Below are 18,704 nucleotides of genomic sequence, written 5' to 3' on the forward strand. Positions count from 1 at the left end.
ACGAGTGGTGAGGTTCCCAAAACGTACCATATTTTACACATGAGGCAAATTTGCGATTTTTTATCTCCTCGAAGGCAAATCTTAGGATCTTCACAACTTAGGATTCAATGCTACCCAATAGACGAATAGAATAGTAGACAATACGTGAAAAAAAGAAAAGTAAAAGTACTAAGCTGAGTATGTCAAATAGTTTGAAGATGCGTGGCGTCAAGCTGCGTAGGAAGTTCACATCTGAATGATAATTCATTAAAATACCTACCAATTATTTTCCAACTACTTTCAGCGCTAATGTGCCTCCTAGGGCCAAGGCTTTAATATGTGTTTGAAACAAAAAAAAATTGAAGAGGTCGACCGGACCGCCCTGCCTGATCCGGCGTGGAATCACCCTATATATAATTAGTTTATGACCTGCCTGCTATGGATTTCTTTTTGTATATGTGATATTCTGTGTATCTGGATGCCTCATCCTGTGATATAACGCTCATTAAATGTTGCTCCATTATAAACGTAATTTAATCCAATTACTAGCTCATATAGCTAGTCTACAATTTATATTTTGTTGTGTTGAAGTGTTGTGAAGATGCACAAATGTTATTTCATAATTGTCTAAAATATTGCAGGCGTTGTAATCTGTTGGTTTATAGCTAGTATGCTGTTCCCATTTTTTTTATGTTTGGTCACGTGCGCCTTATGCCACATCATTTTCATTCCATAGGTGCAATATTCTATAAACACATGCATGTATCTGTTATTCTGGGCTCTTTCCTTCAATAAAGTGGATTTATTTAGCGAATTTTTGTTGCATTACGGTTTAGATGCGTGCTACTAACGCTGTGGGAAATACTTCCATGTATTCAGATGTTCTGATTTAAATGGGATAGCAGCGTACGCGGGCTATAGTGAGACGATGAACCCGGTTCAAGTGATGCACTCGTGCTTCTTATTTTTCTTTTTACTGTCGCGAGAACTCTTGTATATTGCTTGCCTTGCGCAAGAACGTGCCTTTTATATCTGTCATTCGCGTGATGGATGCGTTTGTCTGTGTCATAAGATTTTGCAGTGCAGTGGGCCTAGCTATTGCGGCGTACTGTCAATTGCCAAGTCTTTTGGATGAGCAACAAGCTATGCCTATACCATGGATATCTTTTAAGCGATAGCATATAAAAGTGAACGGGCTTCCGTCCGTATACATGCTTCATGCACCTATGTGGTACTGCTGACTAGTCTCGGATGATAGGAACTGTTTTTTCATGCCCTGTGAGATTCGTATCATCGAGATCCTGTTGTAGCAACTGTTCTTTTTTTCCCTATGAAACAATTTCGCATGGTACACCGTCTTTGCACAGAGAATTGCACCGCCAGAATGCCGCACAATACGCATCATATCTGGGAACCTTAGGCGCCGCGTGATGTCAGCGTCCCTAGGGCAGGCAGTAGCTCCAATGCAAAATTGACAGGCAATCCGATTTTCCGTCTACTGCTCTGGAAACTTCGTTCTGATGCTTTTGGCAATCGGGAACTACATACCCTTTTCCAGAACAGCCGCCGGAAAACCGCATTGCGGGTCATTTCAGAATTGCAGCCGTTGCCTGTACAAGGACCGTGAGGTCACGTAACGTCTACGGTGCTCAGGTTTGACGCATACTATGTGGTATTTTTAGGTGCAGTAAGCGGTATCAAGAGGGTAGCCAAACAGCCCATAGAATAACCGGCATCGAACACTGCTTAAAGTATGGGTAAACAATTTGACGATTTTTTACGCTTACTATCCGTCATACTTTTATGCGTAAGTTGTTGACCCTTAGAATATAGGTAAAAAATTTGACGATTTTTGACCCTTACTATCCGGTTTCTTTGTGAGAGTGTACGAGGCTACGAGCCACTTTCGGGATCCAGCGCGCTGTTTCACAGCGTTAGCGTAGTGTGTGCATTTTCAAGTTTTCTTTATTTAGATCTTCGAGCAATTACGACCATCGCAATTTAGATCGAGAGATTACGACCAATTTATCGAGGTACGCAGACTTCATTTGACATGCCTCGGTTGTGTCGTCAAAGCGAGATTTCTCGGCGGGCATTCAGTTCCCTACGATACTGCGCGTTCAACCGCAGCGGCAGGTATGGTTCGCAGTGGATTTTGCCAATCGTATTTGAAGAATGAAGACTATGAGACTGACCCCTCAGTTTTTTTACAAAGAACCTCCGCCTACAGCAGTCCGCAGTGCTTTCCTTGATTCTATCTTCCAAGACTGCTGCATCTGGACGTGACCAGGTTAGTGTCTTCTGTATAATTTATACAGTGATTACTCTCCTTGTGAGAATTACGTTGTTGCATGCAGATATTAGGAGACCATTTACGCAACAAAGAAAAATACGGATTAAAGAAAATTGAAGTTTACGCACTAAATCAAAAGATTACTGTACAATTCCGAGTGTTGTTGAATGCAGCCTTGCCAATGCAGTAAGCAACATCCACAGTACGTAAAATGAAGCTGTGTATTCCGCATCTAGGTGTAACATTATAATTGTCACAGCAGTGTGCACCAATGTAGTTCATCACTTCCTTGGACAAGATGTGGAACCAAATGTTGGAAATACAAGGCAGGGATCAGGTACAAGTTTTCTTCTATTTCTTTTCCTTATAATATGTGGCATACTGCACGTAGTAATGAAGGGCTCTGGATTCTAAACCAACGCAGTTGAAATCCTTAGTTTACCCCAAGCTGTACTATTGTTGTCTAACCTGGGGAAACACCACAGAGGGCAACTACGATAAAATTGCAGTGCACACAAAAAAAGAAAGAAAGCCCAGTGTACGACAACCATGTCAACAGGTGCTGGACCCTCGTTGCAAAGAGGCCCACCCACTGATCTCGATTGTAAAAGGCTGGATCGCGGATAGGGAGCGCGAGCGTGAAGAAACCGGCCGCCATCTTACTGTACCCACAACAATCGCCGCAGCGATCATGGCAACTTCTTGCAATTACGGTCGTACCAACCGTACTGGCAAGGTTACAGGGCCTAAATTTATACAGGTGAGTCACTCTTCATCCAGGAATAAATAGGCGTCAATTCTGTATATTTAGTTGCCCATTATGAAGTGTTTTTTTGCCCAAAACGAGCACTGGATGCAGGTTGCTTGATCGCTCTTCCGACGTTCAATCGAGCACACTTGCATTTTACCCGGCGGCAAATACAGTTTGAGTACATAATATGCTTGAAAGAACATGTTACACTACACAGGTAGTGTTGTCATCAATATATGTGCAAGCACTCGAGCGCTTTTTTGCATGCATTGCTTGCATGGTACACGGTGTTCTCTGCGGAAGCAAGTGCCACATTCATTTCTTTGAATTACCTTCGCGCACAAGTTCGGTATTACGTCATAATGAGACCACCATTGTCACCTTTTTTCATGTATTGGTATTATTTTGTGCCTTGGTTTGATTTGTGACAAAGAATCCTACGTAACGGTGGTGTGGCGCGACTTGAATAACGCCTTTGTGTCTGAGCTGTATCGTCAGCTTGTTACGATAGTAATAATTTGTAGCGTGTCGTGCTATTTGTAGCAGTTTTTAAGGCAAAAGTGGTCTCTCAATACAGGTTTCGTCATGAGGGCTACCCAGTGAATAATCTGTGCAGTGTGATACGGCTGGGTGTACAGGTAAGTATCACGTTCCTCATCCACTGGTTTCTACTTTACAGGAAGGAACAACCTCAGTGCACGCACTGTGGATAGCCTCTATCAGTTTTGCATATTTTCTTACATGTTCACATCAGAAACACACCTTAGACTTTAGGCTCCTTCACCCAGCAGTATAATAATTAGAGATTGTAATTCTTTTTAGAAGAGTTCCCCATATTCTTTTTAGAATAGTTTTTAATCTTTTTAATTTTTAGAAGATACAGGGATTGTAAACCATGTTTTAAACTGATGTTTTAACATTTGTCCAATGCATTTATTAAACAACATATTCATTTTTAACTGGTTGCACCCAAACCAATGTTCTGATGTATTATTTCCTTTGTTGTCGATGCGCCATAAAAATTTGAATAATCATCATCAATGCAGGTTACTTCACAGCTGCCTCGACACTCTCAAGAAATGGGTGCAGAACCTGCGTAATGCCCACAAACTTTGACTACCACAGCGCCTCCAGAAAGTAAAGGCATATGTGTCACATGGGATTTTTAAAGGCATTCACAGTATATAGTACCTTGTATGAACTGTTGTAGATCTAAGCAGCCTCTACAGTACACTCTCAGATATTAAAACTTGTCAGGGAACTGTGATAATTGTTTCAGTTAATAGGCATGCACATATAGGCTATAAGAAGAAAATTATTTATTGAGAATGCACTTCTCTGGCTACTCATGTTGTTTACATCTACTGTTGATCACATTCATTTATCACATATTATATTCTTATATATTATTATTATATTATCACATATTTGATCACATTAAATTTAAAATTTAGCATATATGAGAAAATATCAGGAGGAAAGTTGCTATTCATTGCTCATTCGAACCTAAAATTGAGAGGGCGTACCTGACCATTGTCATTCCTAAAATATATATTGCCATTGTAGCAAGGTCACAAAACAATAAATGTAGTCTTTTGCGACCTCCCTGCACGTTCATTGTATCCTGAAACGCATAAGTGCAAGAAATAAATCTTGCACTTGAATAAACTTGATGTTGTATAAACTTGACATAAAATGTTGAATAATATAATGTATGATATAGAATATTGAATAAACTTGAACTCGTATATTCTCTTTACTCATCATCAGTGATCTTCATTACAAAAGCATATCGTGTTAGACTTTTTCGTTTGCGTTTCACAGTCTGGGTACACGAGGGCCAAAATGACAAAATCACAACTGTTTGAAGCTCCAAATAGTCCTGTTGCAATTTGAAGGCCATACGTGGAGCTGCATTTTTTGGAACATGCTCCACATAACAAGCATGACAAAGTCAGCACTGGATAGCAGGACCCCGTCCCCAAGCAGCTTTTCTCACGCTGCAGTTGTATTCAACAAAAGCATGTGAGTGCTGGAGAAGGACATTCAGTTTGGCACAACCGCGCCTGCAAATAATCAGAACAAATAAAGGAAGAAGCAAACAAACATAGAAGGGCTGTACTTCAAAAAGAGATAAGTCCTGTGTCTCAAGGAGGTGTTACCACTTTCTAAGTAACTTAATTGATTAAGCTTATATCACTACCTTCGAGTTTTAAGTAAATTAAGGTTTAAGTAAAGAAGTCGAGTTCGAGCTTCGACTTTTAAGTAAATTTCGTTCGGAAAATATTTGTAACTTTTAATATCCACGACATAAAGAATTCGCATTATGTTATAGTGTATATATACAGAAAATATCAATCCATTCGATTAACTTCCCTGACGTCATGAAAGAGTGCTCGTCAAAGTGAGCGAATTAAAGCTTGCGTATTGTGAAATTACACATTCTACAACACTGATCATAAATCGCAACACCTGTTCAAATTTTAATTAAACTCTTACTGATGTGTGGTAGTCACCACTTCTCCTGAATGTGAATCGATAAATTTTAGCATTTAATCCACAATCAAATATCTTGTATAGTATGTGTGAGTATATGCACAACTTTTTAATCTATATCTTTAGAAAAATGCAAGAAATAGCGTGCAGTTTTGACTTTGAAAATACGCAATCAGATTAACTGTCCTAACGAGTGTGATCTAATTGCGTGAAGTAATTATTTGGGCTGCATCGGTGTGTCCATATTTGCGAGGCAAAGCACCGCTGTCGTTTACTAAGACTCTTTCTATGCTTGATATGCTTGAAATATTGATGCTTGATATAAATCATACTAAACGCATACACGGCTAAAACAACGGCTGTGATTCTACAGAACGATCTCTTTCTGCCATGCGAGTATATCTTTTCCCGGACCGTTCTTTATGGAACAATTTTTGTCCAGAACGCAGTACGGGATATTATATACATGGTTGTTGTTAACCTCAAGTCGTTTCTTATTGAAATATTGGCTGGGAAACGTGCTGTAGTACAATCCCCAGCGCTGCACTGCAGTGACGGTCTAGTTTCGGAATGCAAAACATAACGTAATTAAGAATCGAACGGCAGGACACCTGTGAAACACTGTTAGGATACATCAGTATACTGGCACCTTACAAAATTGTGTGATGACAAACAACGACCAATGCTTGCAGCGCAATAAATACTCACAATCTCTGTTGCCTCCCATTGTTTTCTATGGGCACACACAGCACTTTAGGGCCCACCAACATGGCGTCCCGAAGGCACGCCTCTCCCCCACGAGCCCCTCTCCCATGCGCGATCCAGCCTTTATACATAGAGATCAGTGGGCCCACCAGGGGTGCCACTACAATCCATCCATCCATGCAGCCCCTCAGCTCCTTCAAGACATGTAGTATACAGTAGACAAAGCGTTCACTTGGAAATCAGACATTTACACAAAATTGCCTTGCAAATTCAGGATCTTTTAGCGCCATCCCAAACACTTGCCATTATGGTATGAAATCCATCACTGTACCACCTTACAAGGTTCCACTGCTACGGACCAACTACAGAAATCAGCAGAAACCGTTCCTCTTCCGAACAAGTTTTTTCAGCTGATTGGAAATGGCCTTCCTGTGTCCAGTTTCAAAACAGAGTTACACAAACTTGTTGAAGTGTTATTAGAGACAGGCCACTCTGTTATGTATTTTTTTTGTGTGTGTGTGAAAATGTGCACAGCTCGGTGCAATTGTGCATTTTATTTATGTGGTTGTGATTTGCTGTATGCTCGTAGTGGTAATATCTCAGTTATTGCATTTATATGGCGTTTTTAACAATGTTAGGGTGATGACTTCATGGAAGTAGAAGGAACAGGAGAGGAAGACATCTGGCAATGGTCATGACAGTTGTCTGTCAGGTACAGGACTAATTTATTTTATAAATGTGGAGGTACGGGACCAATTTCTTCTATAAATGTGGTATATAGCGTGAAGTTGTTACTAACAAAAAGTTTTTGTTCCCTTTAAAGGAATCTACAGGTGGTGAGCACACGTAAGGAATTGGCATATCTCAATAGAACTTAGACCTGCCTGTTGCACATGAGACGTGTGACTCTACTTACACACACACGCTTCTGCAGGTTCGATGCATGTATATGTTGAAACATGAAAGACAGAGTGCTAAAATATATATGTAATGTGAAAAATTGAGCAGTTCATTGCAGTAATTGTATCGATTTATTTTCAGCATTTTGGGAAAAATATAGTGATGGCAAGATCACCTGTGTTGTACTGCCAGACCATCTGCTATTGGAGTTCCATGTCCCAGTTATTATATATAATAGCTGTTTGAGGCTATTACATATTTATTATGCAAGTTTTGTGCCTGTGAGTTCCTGTAAATGTGCTCTGCTGTGATCATACTGGACAGAGAGCAATGCCTGTATAATAACAGTGACTAATGTTCTCCTGCCCATAAACCTATTCCTAGGGTACATACGCACCCTTGGAGGTCACTGGAGAGGCGTGTTAGCTTAGCTCAATTGGTAAGGGCCCTGGATCGGTAATACAGAAGATGTGGGTTCAAGTCTTACTACTGGCTAACCTTTCCAGTGACTACCTTCTTTCATCATTCATTTCTTAGGCACTTGATGCTTTGTATGTATATGTCTTTCCTATGTGTTCCAGTCTCAGAACATCAACTGCCATGTTCAAAAGAACTGGAATATGCCTCTGCAATCTGGAACCCATCCCAACATCTCTTAATCGACAAAGTAGAATTTGTACAGAACCGCACGGTTCGTTGCTCGTGATTATCATCCTTTTTCCAGCGTCTCAGCCATTAAAGCCAAACTCTTTCTTACTCCTTTGATTATCAGATGAAAGGTATCAAGCCTGGCATTCTTTCATAAGTTATATTACGGTCACACTCCTCCCCATCCCACTTACTGGCAATCCCCTCACAAGTTACTTCCAAGACTTGATGACCCGCACAAAGTACTTGCTCCACCTACACAAACAAAAAAATTCCTCTACTCTCCGCACCAGCTGATGGTGTCAAACTGGAATGACCTTCCTGCACACATAGCATCAGAACAAAATGTATCGTCATTTATTTTCAAGTGCTATGATCATTTTCAGATCGAATGAATTTCTTTGTGGTGAGTGAACGAATTTTGTGTGCATCATTTTGGTATTTGTCTTTTTTGGATAAAAAACCTCCCCCTTTATGTAAATCCCTTCACAAGGGTCTTTAAAGTAAACAAATGAAATGAAGAACTTCGTGATACTTTCATAGTTGGAGCATTTTTAATGCATATTTTAAAACAGTGGCTGCTAAAAATGTGTCAGACACAGTTACAAAGGCTGCCGTCTGTATCAGGTGAATCATGATTTTTCCCACAAGCCCAATAATGAATGACGCTGCATCACATATGCTATTTTGGAGCAATCTCTGCAGACATATTATGAATATATTATCTGAGTCTACAATATATCTGAATCCACAATAAACTATATGAACCACATTTCATGTTACATCATCTTTGACCACAACATGCCTATTTGAGTATTTGAGCAGCCCAAGATACAAAGCTGAGAGAGAGCATTGAGAATGAAAAAAATGGCTAGGAAGCAAGCGAACTGTGGTTTTACATCATGCATGGAAGATTGAGGTTTTCGATAGTCAACTTGTGTAGTGAGCACTTCTGGAGGACTGAGAGCAGGAACCAGAGGTCACACACAGGGTAACCTGCATAACAGTCTGATTTACTTCCACATAACGATCATTAAAATACTTGAGGTGCTTAAACAATACTATTTGGGTGCTATCAGAGAGTAAGAGTTCCAACAACACTTACGACATATTGACTGAATGGGTGGACAAAAGGATGCGTCAGAACAGGATTGGATTTGTGTCTGTGGTGGAATTGAGAGCCCAATGTAATTCTTACCTGGTGGAGCAGGGTGCTGAGATGGTGCTTTGTGTCTGGGGTCAGCACAGTGGTTTATCCAGAATCCCAAGCATGGAGGAGCGTTGAAAAAAGTTCGGGGGGAGGGGGGTCATTATTATAGTTACATCATTACCGACATGTGCCTACAGGTGAAATTGCAAGGGCACCTCCTGTACGGGGTACTTCCACCTAGTATCTTGGGTATTTAAAGCATGTAGTAGTTACTATGGGAAAGGCTTTGCGTATCCTGTTCACCGCGCAGACTGGTATAACGATTCTCTTGTTTTTTTTTTTTTTTTTTCAAGCTTGTGCAACACCCATCTCACGAACTGTTGGTATGTAGTGCATCTATTTCCTGCATGAGACACGCAAGCTTTGAACAAAGCTAAAGCTAGTAGGATGCCGAGTATTAATTCTGCTGCACTCTTTCTGAATAAGTGGCGAACAATAAGGAAAAGTTCAGAAAAAGTATTTTGTATTGATACCAACCAGCACGATTGTGCATCAGACACGTACGCTTCTTACTTGTGAATATGAGCGCTAGGTTCGTGCTGCCCTCGATGTTCTAAATATGCTACTTTAAGAGCAGCTCCTTGCAACATAAGCACTCGACTTCTTTCGGCATTATTATGCATGAACCACTCCGGCCCCTTTACACGGCGCCGTCAAACATGAAATTTACACAAACTGTTCATGTGCTTCATCGTGATGGATGCTGAAAGCTCATCTAACAGTCTGTCGTTGGAACTTCCTCTTCATGCTGAAGTCGATTCGCGGTTCAACATTTCAAAAGCAAGGCCTCCAAACTCTGCTGCACGTAGCAGGTGCCTCTCAGCTGCTGAAAGGTAGCTGAAAAGCTAACTTGTTGACTCCACTGTGCTTCCACGTCCATATTGAAAAAGCACCCAGCAATACGGAAGTTGCGGAAACCACCCGAACTTCCGGTGTGGACTTTCCACCAATAAACGTCGCGGGCGTTTGACGTCATACACATGGGAAAACCACTGCATAATAGCTAGAGTTTTGCGCTGATCCCACGAGTTGAGGGCAGAAATCGAAACCGCTTTTCGGCTCCTTGTTTGGAATAGTTGGCGGCTCCGCAGAGACGAAACGTTTCAGTTGTAACTTGGAGGCACCATGTAGGTTCGTTATCCATATAAACAAAGACATTGACCAGCTTCTGGTCAGAGACCCTTTAATGTTCTCGAATTTTCTGGATTCGTGAAATTCGCGAGAATTAAGAGCTCGCGAAATAAAAGGGTTTGATCAATCTTTATCCTAGCTGTACGTTTTCAGAATGCGCGTCTGTATTCGCCCCTAAATTTGTAATAGCATAGTTTTACTCATTCCATTTAGTCTTTTGTTATCACCGCCTAGACAGCATGGCCTTGAGCCGGAGGGCGCCGACGAGTCTATACGGACCGGAGAACACACAGCGAACTCATTATGAATCCTTCGTGTGTGTTCGCTATCCGTCTTGCCTTGTCGCTGTCCTGAGACTCAGTAATGTTGCTTCTGTCATGTGGTACAAACTAACGGGCGCGCGACGCGGCACATGGGACTGCTTGCTGTAGGCGGTTTTTTGGACGCCATACTCTAGGAGGCACAATGTAACGGGTATCCCACGCGCTACACCGTATCCATGTTTGCAAGCGGCACAGTGTAACACGTGCACCACGCGTTACAGTGTAGACCTTTGTGTAGAGAGCACGCGGTGATGCCTGTTCTAGGCGGCAATTTTTTTCAAAAAGCTCCCTCTTATTAAGTGTCACATGTCTAAGAGTGTATGAGCGGCGTACAGACGTGGACTGATGGAGGACTCTGAATATGCGTTTCTGAACTTGCCACGTGTTACATCAAACTGCACAGGAAGAACGCCACCAATTCGGGTCGGATTTTCGGCGTTATTATCAGTGATGAACGCGGAGTAAAGCGGCACTACAGTTTCGGAATCGACCGGGACGGGTTCAATAGTCCCTTTAAAGGAAATGTAAAGTGAATGGTAAGCCCATACAAAAAGCATGTTTTCCTGAGGGCTTGTAACTTGGATGCTGCGTACACAAAAAGTTTAGCAAAATAATTTTAGAGACTGTCGCTTCAAGCAAAATTTGCTGACTCTAAGATCCGACTACCCTGAGACGACTCCCGCGTTATCTATTAAGAACTCCGGAAACTACATTAGCCAATGGAACGACCTGCGATCCCGGCAGCGGTCGTCGGAACGTCGAGTATGCACGGTTGGTGTATCCCGGAAAACTACAACGTAAACCAGACATTTGTAGAAATTTGCTCGGTGCGAGGTAGTGCACGCCGTATAGAAAAGAGTTTCATGGCTTTCCCTCTCTGGTCACTCTATTCACGTCGGGACATGGATAATGGCGGAGGAGCAGTTGGAGCCGACGACGCGTAAAGAGGTCAACAGATGGCGCAACAGACGTGGTTGGAAACCGCTTCACGCGCATGACGTTCGTAGAGGTTACGCTATTTAAACCATGATTTGAACGGAACTAATCACGAGCTGCCGCCACGTTTTCAAAACATGTTTAATACTGATTGGTAGTCAGTCTCAAATGCGTTACATAGTACTTCAGTGTCAGTTGATACCTGTCCCCAAATCCGTGGTGAACTCCACTAGCTTCGCGTGCCGGACGTCTGTTGGGGCCACGAATGCGGAAATATCAATCTTTAAAATTTACCAGTGTCAAAAATATGAAGAATTGATACGTAATGACTTGCGTGCTTCATCACAAAGCCATGTTCTACCTGATGTTACATCAAACTAGTGTGGTTCCATTTCACTTCACAGTTCCTCCGAAGTCAGCTCGTTGCTTTTCCAACGAACAAAGATTGCGTTCAACGAACGGGCTTTTTGAACCAGTGACGTGCGTATATAATGCTCCAAGGATTGGAAGCTAGTCGAATGAAAGATGATTTGCAAAACGATGCAGGGATAATCCACATCAAATTATAATAATCATTACGGATTTGACGTATCCAGACAGAATCATCATGAACGACGCGCCAGCGGCCAAAACTTGGGTTACATTTACCCTCCAGAGGGTATATTAATAACGGCACATATTTTTGAAGTCCCATGGGAATGACCAGCAACTTCTACGACGCCATCAGGTTCCTGACGTCTTTGGTCCTCAATCGGGTTCGAACAGTCCTATACGAACACGATGTTGTCCTCGAATTTCATGGTGCCGTTATTGGGATCCCTGATCATAGGTCTTTGCCAAGAAATCACCCACACACAATCATATTTCGAGAACATACCGCCGGAAGCTAGTTGAAAGCTAAATTTAATGGCATATTCCTAAAAACAATATTCAACTCACCATAGTCATCACTGCCATGTGTTCCTTTAGCCTCTGTCCACAAGGTGGTGCACATCAAGCTAAGAGCCACCACGGAGACCAGCATTTCGGGTTTTCCCAACATTTGCAGCATTGAGCGGCGCAGTTCGTTGAAAGTCCTCTGTCGGCTCGACGTCCGCATGCCAGTAGAAAAAGAAGCGAAAATAATTGAAGTGATCAGCCATTCCTCTTCGTTGTAGCACACACACACACACATGCGGCACTTGAGCAAATGTCCCTGTCTCGTCTGACAGCGCGTGACTGACTCAGATTTACGTGAACTGCATGGGGGGATAGACAATGTGCCAATCAATGTAGCATTTTCTTTATGTCACTGTGAAATATGTAGCCATGTGGGTGGATACATACTGGAAATAAAATACAAATGGCGAGCATCTCGTTTTCAACCACAAATCATTGTTCCTAGACGCAGCTGCTTTCTCTTTTTCGCCCTAGTCACGCAATCCTGCTGTGACGTACGGTGGACGTGTGGTGGAAGCATAAAGGAACGCGAGTGGAGGGCATAGCACGATCCCAACTCATCGTCTGAACGTTTCATCGCCACCTATGTCATTAAAAATGTGTTTCAAAAATCGCCGACAGTAAGAAAAGGAGCTGAAGCTACTTAGCGTTTGTTTTTTTTCACACAGAAGGGACAATGGGCGTTATGTGCAGTGTACTGAGAGAGAAACCTCTTGTTATCCTTTGGAATCTCGTTTGAGCATCTCAGCACAAGAACGCTGAAAGGTCTCGTTGACGTCCATGGAAGGCACAAACGGTACAAAAATCCAACACTAAAGTTCCATGACGAAATCTCTACAGACTACATTTACTGGCATTGAAATATACTTAGTTCACATAAAATTCAGGAGATATGCACAGAACAGCCGGACGAAGAGATGCCACCATGTACTCGGACATACAGTCAGGAATGACTTCTCGTTATACAGATATATCCTCTGAGATACATGTTGAGGATGTATCTGTATGACGAGAAGTGATTCCTGACTGTATGTACGAGTACATGGTGTCATCTCTTCGTCCAGCTATTCTGTGCATATCTCCTGAATTTTATGTGAACAAAGTATATTTCAATGCCAGTAAATGTAGTCTGTAGAGATTTCGTCAGGGGACTGCAATACTATCACGGTACGAGACGCTAGTCTATACGTGTTGGTACAACAGGTGGGTACAAAATGGGGGTGACGTTCAATTAGATAAGCAGCGAGGTTTATCTGCAGAATAGCATTTATCTCTAAAATAGCAAAACGTTAATGTGCAGATCGAGTGATTCACCACGTTCACATGTTCGCGCCAGAATATATCGGCATAGAATATCTCCCGGTAGAATATAGAGATAGATAGGAGATAGAGATAGAGATAGAATATCTCTCCAATATTGAATACCTGTCGAGAAAAGGCAGGCAAGCTTCACCCTCGACTTCACGATATGTGCGTACCTCACTCTGGTGTATTTCCTGGAAACGATACATGATAGTACCACTTCAGACTACTACTTGGAATGGCGCTTGCATACCTGCAGCTCCCGTGCACTTCTGCACGTATCCCTGCACCTCTTTTCCCTGAGATGGTTGAATTCCCTGCCGTTCCCACGGTCAGTATTTTATGTTTGTATTATTGTATTTGGCCTTTGCATAACGTGGCGTCACAGCCTGATGGCGGTGGATACAGCTTTGTTTTGATTTTGTGTACATTTTGTCCTTATGGAAAGCTTGTTTCTTTTTTATGTGTGAAGTATGAATGCCTGTTCAGTATACAGCTTTATGTGAGCTGTACTTGAGAACACCGCATCAGTTGAGATTGCGTATTATATCTTCATGCATTAGGTATTTGTGTCTTTTTCAAGCTCCTTGCTATTGGAACGGAAGCACAGCAAGCGTGTGCCAAAACCCATACGTGGGAGGAGGGAGCTGGAGCCATGGTTTCGTTGCTATTGATCTCGGCACCCGCTTTGAAGAACTTAACTTCCTATGTAGTCCTCGTCTCATCACCCTTCTATTCTAGCTGTTAAGATAATTATTCGGTACACCAGAACCATATGAATACCTCCTTCTCCCCAGTGGCATGCCTTCTGCTGTGGATATTTATGAAGTTGTCTATTGGTTCTGTGTTGAAGGTATGGCACTGCACAATCTGAATTTATTGTGGTGTAAATTACAGGTGTGTCACTTCAGAATATTTAGTGGCCATTGTAATTTGCTCATCGCATTAGGTGGCGTGATCAGTGCTACACTCCACCTCCTGCCACCACTGCTAAGAGAGAAGACAGATGCAGTCATCAGTAAGTTAGTAGGCAGTGTTCTTAGTGCTGTAGGTCTATTTTGTTGAGAAGGGGTGGATGGGTCACCAAGGTATGTGGAATATTTATACACCTATCTGAGCCATTGTACAACCTCTGTCATAATGAACATGAAGGCGCATATTGAGATTATGCGTAAACATGCATACATTAGGTTAATATAGAGGGTTTTTACTAAATACATACATTTATTTACAGATAAAGGTACAGATAAAATTATTTATTCTCGGTAGTTTCTATCACTGCCCCAGTGTTACTGGCATTGGGCCCTACAACTGGAGCTGTACGATATCGGCTAGCTATTAGCTAGCGGCAATTAGCTAAATGTTTGAATTATTCATTTTAGGAGTAGGTAATGTCGGGCTAGAGTTGTGGCGCCCAACTCGGCTCACTGCAGTTAACATGCCCTTTGGGAGGTCACACTAGAAGCTTCTTTGTGCTACAGTACACATTTATGTTTTAATATGTAGAGCATATACAAGGTGTTTCATGTAAAGTGATAAAAAATTGGAACTGGCGACGTAGTCGCTGGAGGATTGTGGGACTTTCGGTAATTACCTTATGAAAACTTTTGCCACAATAGAGGAAGGCTTTGGACAATTTTAATTGCAGGAAATTTTGTTTTAGTCAATTGAACTTCGAAAATTGCCAAGCGAACCTCACTTTCTTTTTACAGAAATACGAAGTCCTCCACGGATAAGCGCCCAACAGACCCAACAAAACTATGCACAGTATCGCAATTGAAATCGTAAAAAAAAAAAAAAAATAGAAGTAGAATGTAAGCTTTAGCCACGCCTGCTTGATTTTCGTAAAGAAGCTCGCGGGTAATGTTGGTCTCGAGGAGGAAGTGTCCGCGCCTTCATTTGTTTTGCGTTCTCTGTGATAACACTGTTGTTTTGTTTTCTTTGTGACAAGACGGTTGTCCCCAGCATCAGGGTCAATGCCGGGGAAAGAAAGGTAAAACAAGGGGGGTCACTTCCTCCTCTCCCCACATCTTCCATTGGCTTTTCTTAGCGAAAACTGAGCAGTTGGGGATAAAGAGCAAATTTTACAAATATTTTTTGGCTATTTCATTTGCGATACTGTGTATAGTGTATGTTGGGTCCGCGGTTATCAGCGGAGGACTTCATATTTCTGTGAAAAAAAGTGAGGTTTGCTTGGCCAGTTTCAAAGCTGAATTGAAAAAAAAAAATCCCACAATTAAAAATTGTCCGAAGCCTTCCTGAATGGTGGCAAAAGCTTCCAGAAGGTAATTTCCGAAAGTCCCATAATCCTCCGGCGAGTACGTCGTGAGTTAGAATTTTTTATCGTGAAACACCCTGTACGGCTACGGCGGGCTGCAGTCCAGTGATGTGATTGCTCCGCCAACCCTACTACATCCTACTACATTTTCGCAAAATATCAGGAATCCGCGCCAGGCCTGCGCAAACATCCACCTGTGCTGTTAAAAGCGAAGCCAAGCCTCCAGCTGAGACCCTCTGCTTGTTTAGCGTGTCTAGTCAGCGGGCAGCGCAAGTCATAGCGGAACAGTAGGCGCGTCTCCTATTCGTACAGTTTCGCTTCTGTTTTGCAGGCGTTTGTCCGGCATCCTGCTGTTAGGAAACCCTTTCCTGGCATGTGTTGTTTAAAGCGTGAAACTGCTTATGAGTTTGTCTCCTACTTATTGGGGCCAGGCAGTAATAAAGCGATAGAGATAAGATCTCCCCCACAGTAAGGATTAGGAATATGACAGGTGCAGTACGCTAGCCTGATCACTATCACGCTTCCTTTAATTTTTGAAGTCATTGCTGTGTTTCCGCTACTTATCGCAGATGTCACATGACGTCCCTAACGCGATAACGCGAAAGATTTACGAGAACACTCCTAATAGGCGATCAACTAACTGGTATTGTGGAACCAGAAACTTGAAATAAATATTCGCACCGTTCAGCATATGTGGTTCTAGCACAACGTGAAAGCACAGTGCGCAAATTGAGTGCGAAAATAACTAAAAAAGTTGTCATAGTATTAGGAGCACACATATTACTTTTTCACCAGTAAGCTAGCTTTGGCATTTTCTTTGACTATTTTGTTTATATTTGGCAGTGTGACTGCAACATATCGGCAGAAAATGACTAATGAGAAATTATTCGCAGTTATCTATACTCAATTGTTTACTGTACTTCACCTGTAATTTTCTAATTTTGACACCGCTCTGTCGCTGTTACGGACACTGGTCTAATTTTTGTCATTACAGGTAACCTACTTCAACTGATTGCAGCACATGACAATCGCTACAAGGAAATGGGCTTCGGCTTCCGTGACCACATGTACGTCACTGTGGCGACCCCGGACCCGGAGGAGGGACCGCACAAACAAAACAAAGAGTTCGCCTTTGAGTGAGCGACGGCAACACGAATATCAGCATGGCGAACATCACAATCAATATCATGACACTCCTGCCCTATCGCCTAGCCTTAATTGAGAGCGTGCGGTTTGGACTTACGTCTGGCGCCGGATTTCACACCACGTCTGTTCGTCTCTGGTTGTGTCACGTCGGTCGTTGCAGGCTTGTTGCAGTTCAGGTATGACGCTGGCGTCCCGTCACCAAGTTGCGGGCGGTGGTGCTGCCGTTGACCCACGATGCTTGGCCGCAAGAACAGTCAGTCTCGGTCACTTCTCTCGCCTCTCTGCTATTGCTTCCGGCGCCGTCCGTCAGTCTCGCTTCCACTCCCCAGGCAGACTGCCCTTTTCTCCTTGGCTTTAGGTTTTTAACGGCATCTTTCCTTTGTTCCCTCAAGGGGAACGACGCTGGTTTGACCTCGTCCAGTGGAGCAGCAAAGCGACATTCTCCTTTGTGGATACCAATCCTAACGGTCGCGGCTGTGACGATGACCTTCATTGCGTGTCGCTGGGGTTCCAAGGCTTGCTCAAGGCTTCTCCCAAAGTGGGAAACCACGACGTCAGAAGGCCGCACAACACGCTCCAAACCAAGACACAGCAACAAAGCAAGGTCGCTAAACTATACATTGAGCTGACTGAAAACCTTTCATGCCCAAACCTGGAGGGCATGACATTCGCCCATCCTTTTACAGAAAAAAAAATTCAAAAACATCGAGAGTAAATACCAACACGCGCGTATACTCTTCAGTTCGGTCGGCTTCACCACTGTGCTTCTTTCTGTAGATCGCAGTGCAGGGCGTTCACGTTGGCAGCTACTGAAATCGTTCACCTGACGGATGTTTTGTAGCACAGATTACCACTTCACTTGTATTGTGTGGATCACACCACAGCTTTTCACGTATACAGGGTGTTTCACGAAAATCCCCCGGCTGAATAATTCGTGAACAGGGGGAGCCATCGAAGAAATTTCTTTTTGGTAGAGACCCTTCTGACATCGGCCATGAACTGAGTAGTGAGCGGCTCATTTGCATACGCTCACTAATTAAATAAACATGCTAACTTTTAACTTTTACTTCGCACGCTTACGGAAGTTCTGTTTTACGCATCGGGACCTTCGGCGAAAAATATATTCCAAGAAAAAAACCGCATGGACAATTAGTGATTTTTTCGAGTAATTACTCGGTTTCGGTTTATATATTTCTTGCGCGGAGCAGTGCACCAATGCGCTCTTTGGATCAGCTGTAAATTTGTGTAAGCTGTAAGCTGTAATTTTGTCATAAATCAGCTTTGGATCGGCTGTAAATTTCGTGTTCATCCGCCTGGTCGACACATACATGGGGTTGACGGAAGATAACGAACAGCCACAAGAGACGCTTTGATATTCCTTCTCAAAGCGACTGGTAAACGGCACTGCCGGTTCTGTCGTTCCGTAGGTGAGATAGCATGCTGTTATCATGGATGATGACGAATGCGCCACGAGCGCTGTGAACTAGTCGGTACACTTTTAACAATTAACCACACCACATAGCACGCTCCTAGCCAACCATCATCACGAATGGCAACGTTCTCTCCCTTGAGTTGAGGAAAATGGGAGGTGCACGCTTTTTTGTACTGTCAATTATGCCTAACATAAGGGCAAAAGGCCCCGCATCCCGTCTTCAACAAATCGAGCG

At 42.8% G+C, this 18,704-nt stretch overlaps 1 protein-coding gene across 2 annotated transcripts in view; it reads right to left on the minus strand.

Moving 5' to 3' along the window:
• The window catches only part of LOC135397921 (uncharacterized), a 124,480-nt gene extending 111,913 nt beyond the window's left edge, over nt 1-12,567 (minus strand). The window contains exon 1 of one of the 2 annotated variants that reach the window (XM_064629416.1): nt 12,312-12,562. In XM_064629416.1, coding sequence (XP_064485486.1) covers nt 12,312-12,546 — 235 coding nt within the window. In that variant the 5' untranslated portion in view covers nt 12,547-12,562. Of the gene's footprint in view, nt 1-12,311 lie in introns of both variants that reach the window. The other variant, XM_064629417.1, reaches the window with a different exon arrangement.
• Between the last annotated feature and the right edge of the window lie 6,137 nt (nt 12,568-18,704).

Source organism: Ornithodoros turicata, chromosome 6 (assembly GCF_037126465.1).
Source record: "Ornithodoros turicata isolate Travis chromosome 6, ASM3712646v1, whole genome shotgun sequence".
Classification (NCBI taxonomy): Eukaryota; Metazoa; Arthropoda; class Arachnida; order Ixodida; family Argasidae; genus Ornithodoros; species Ornithodoros turicata.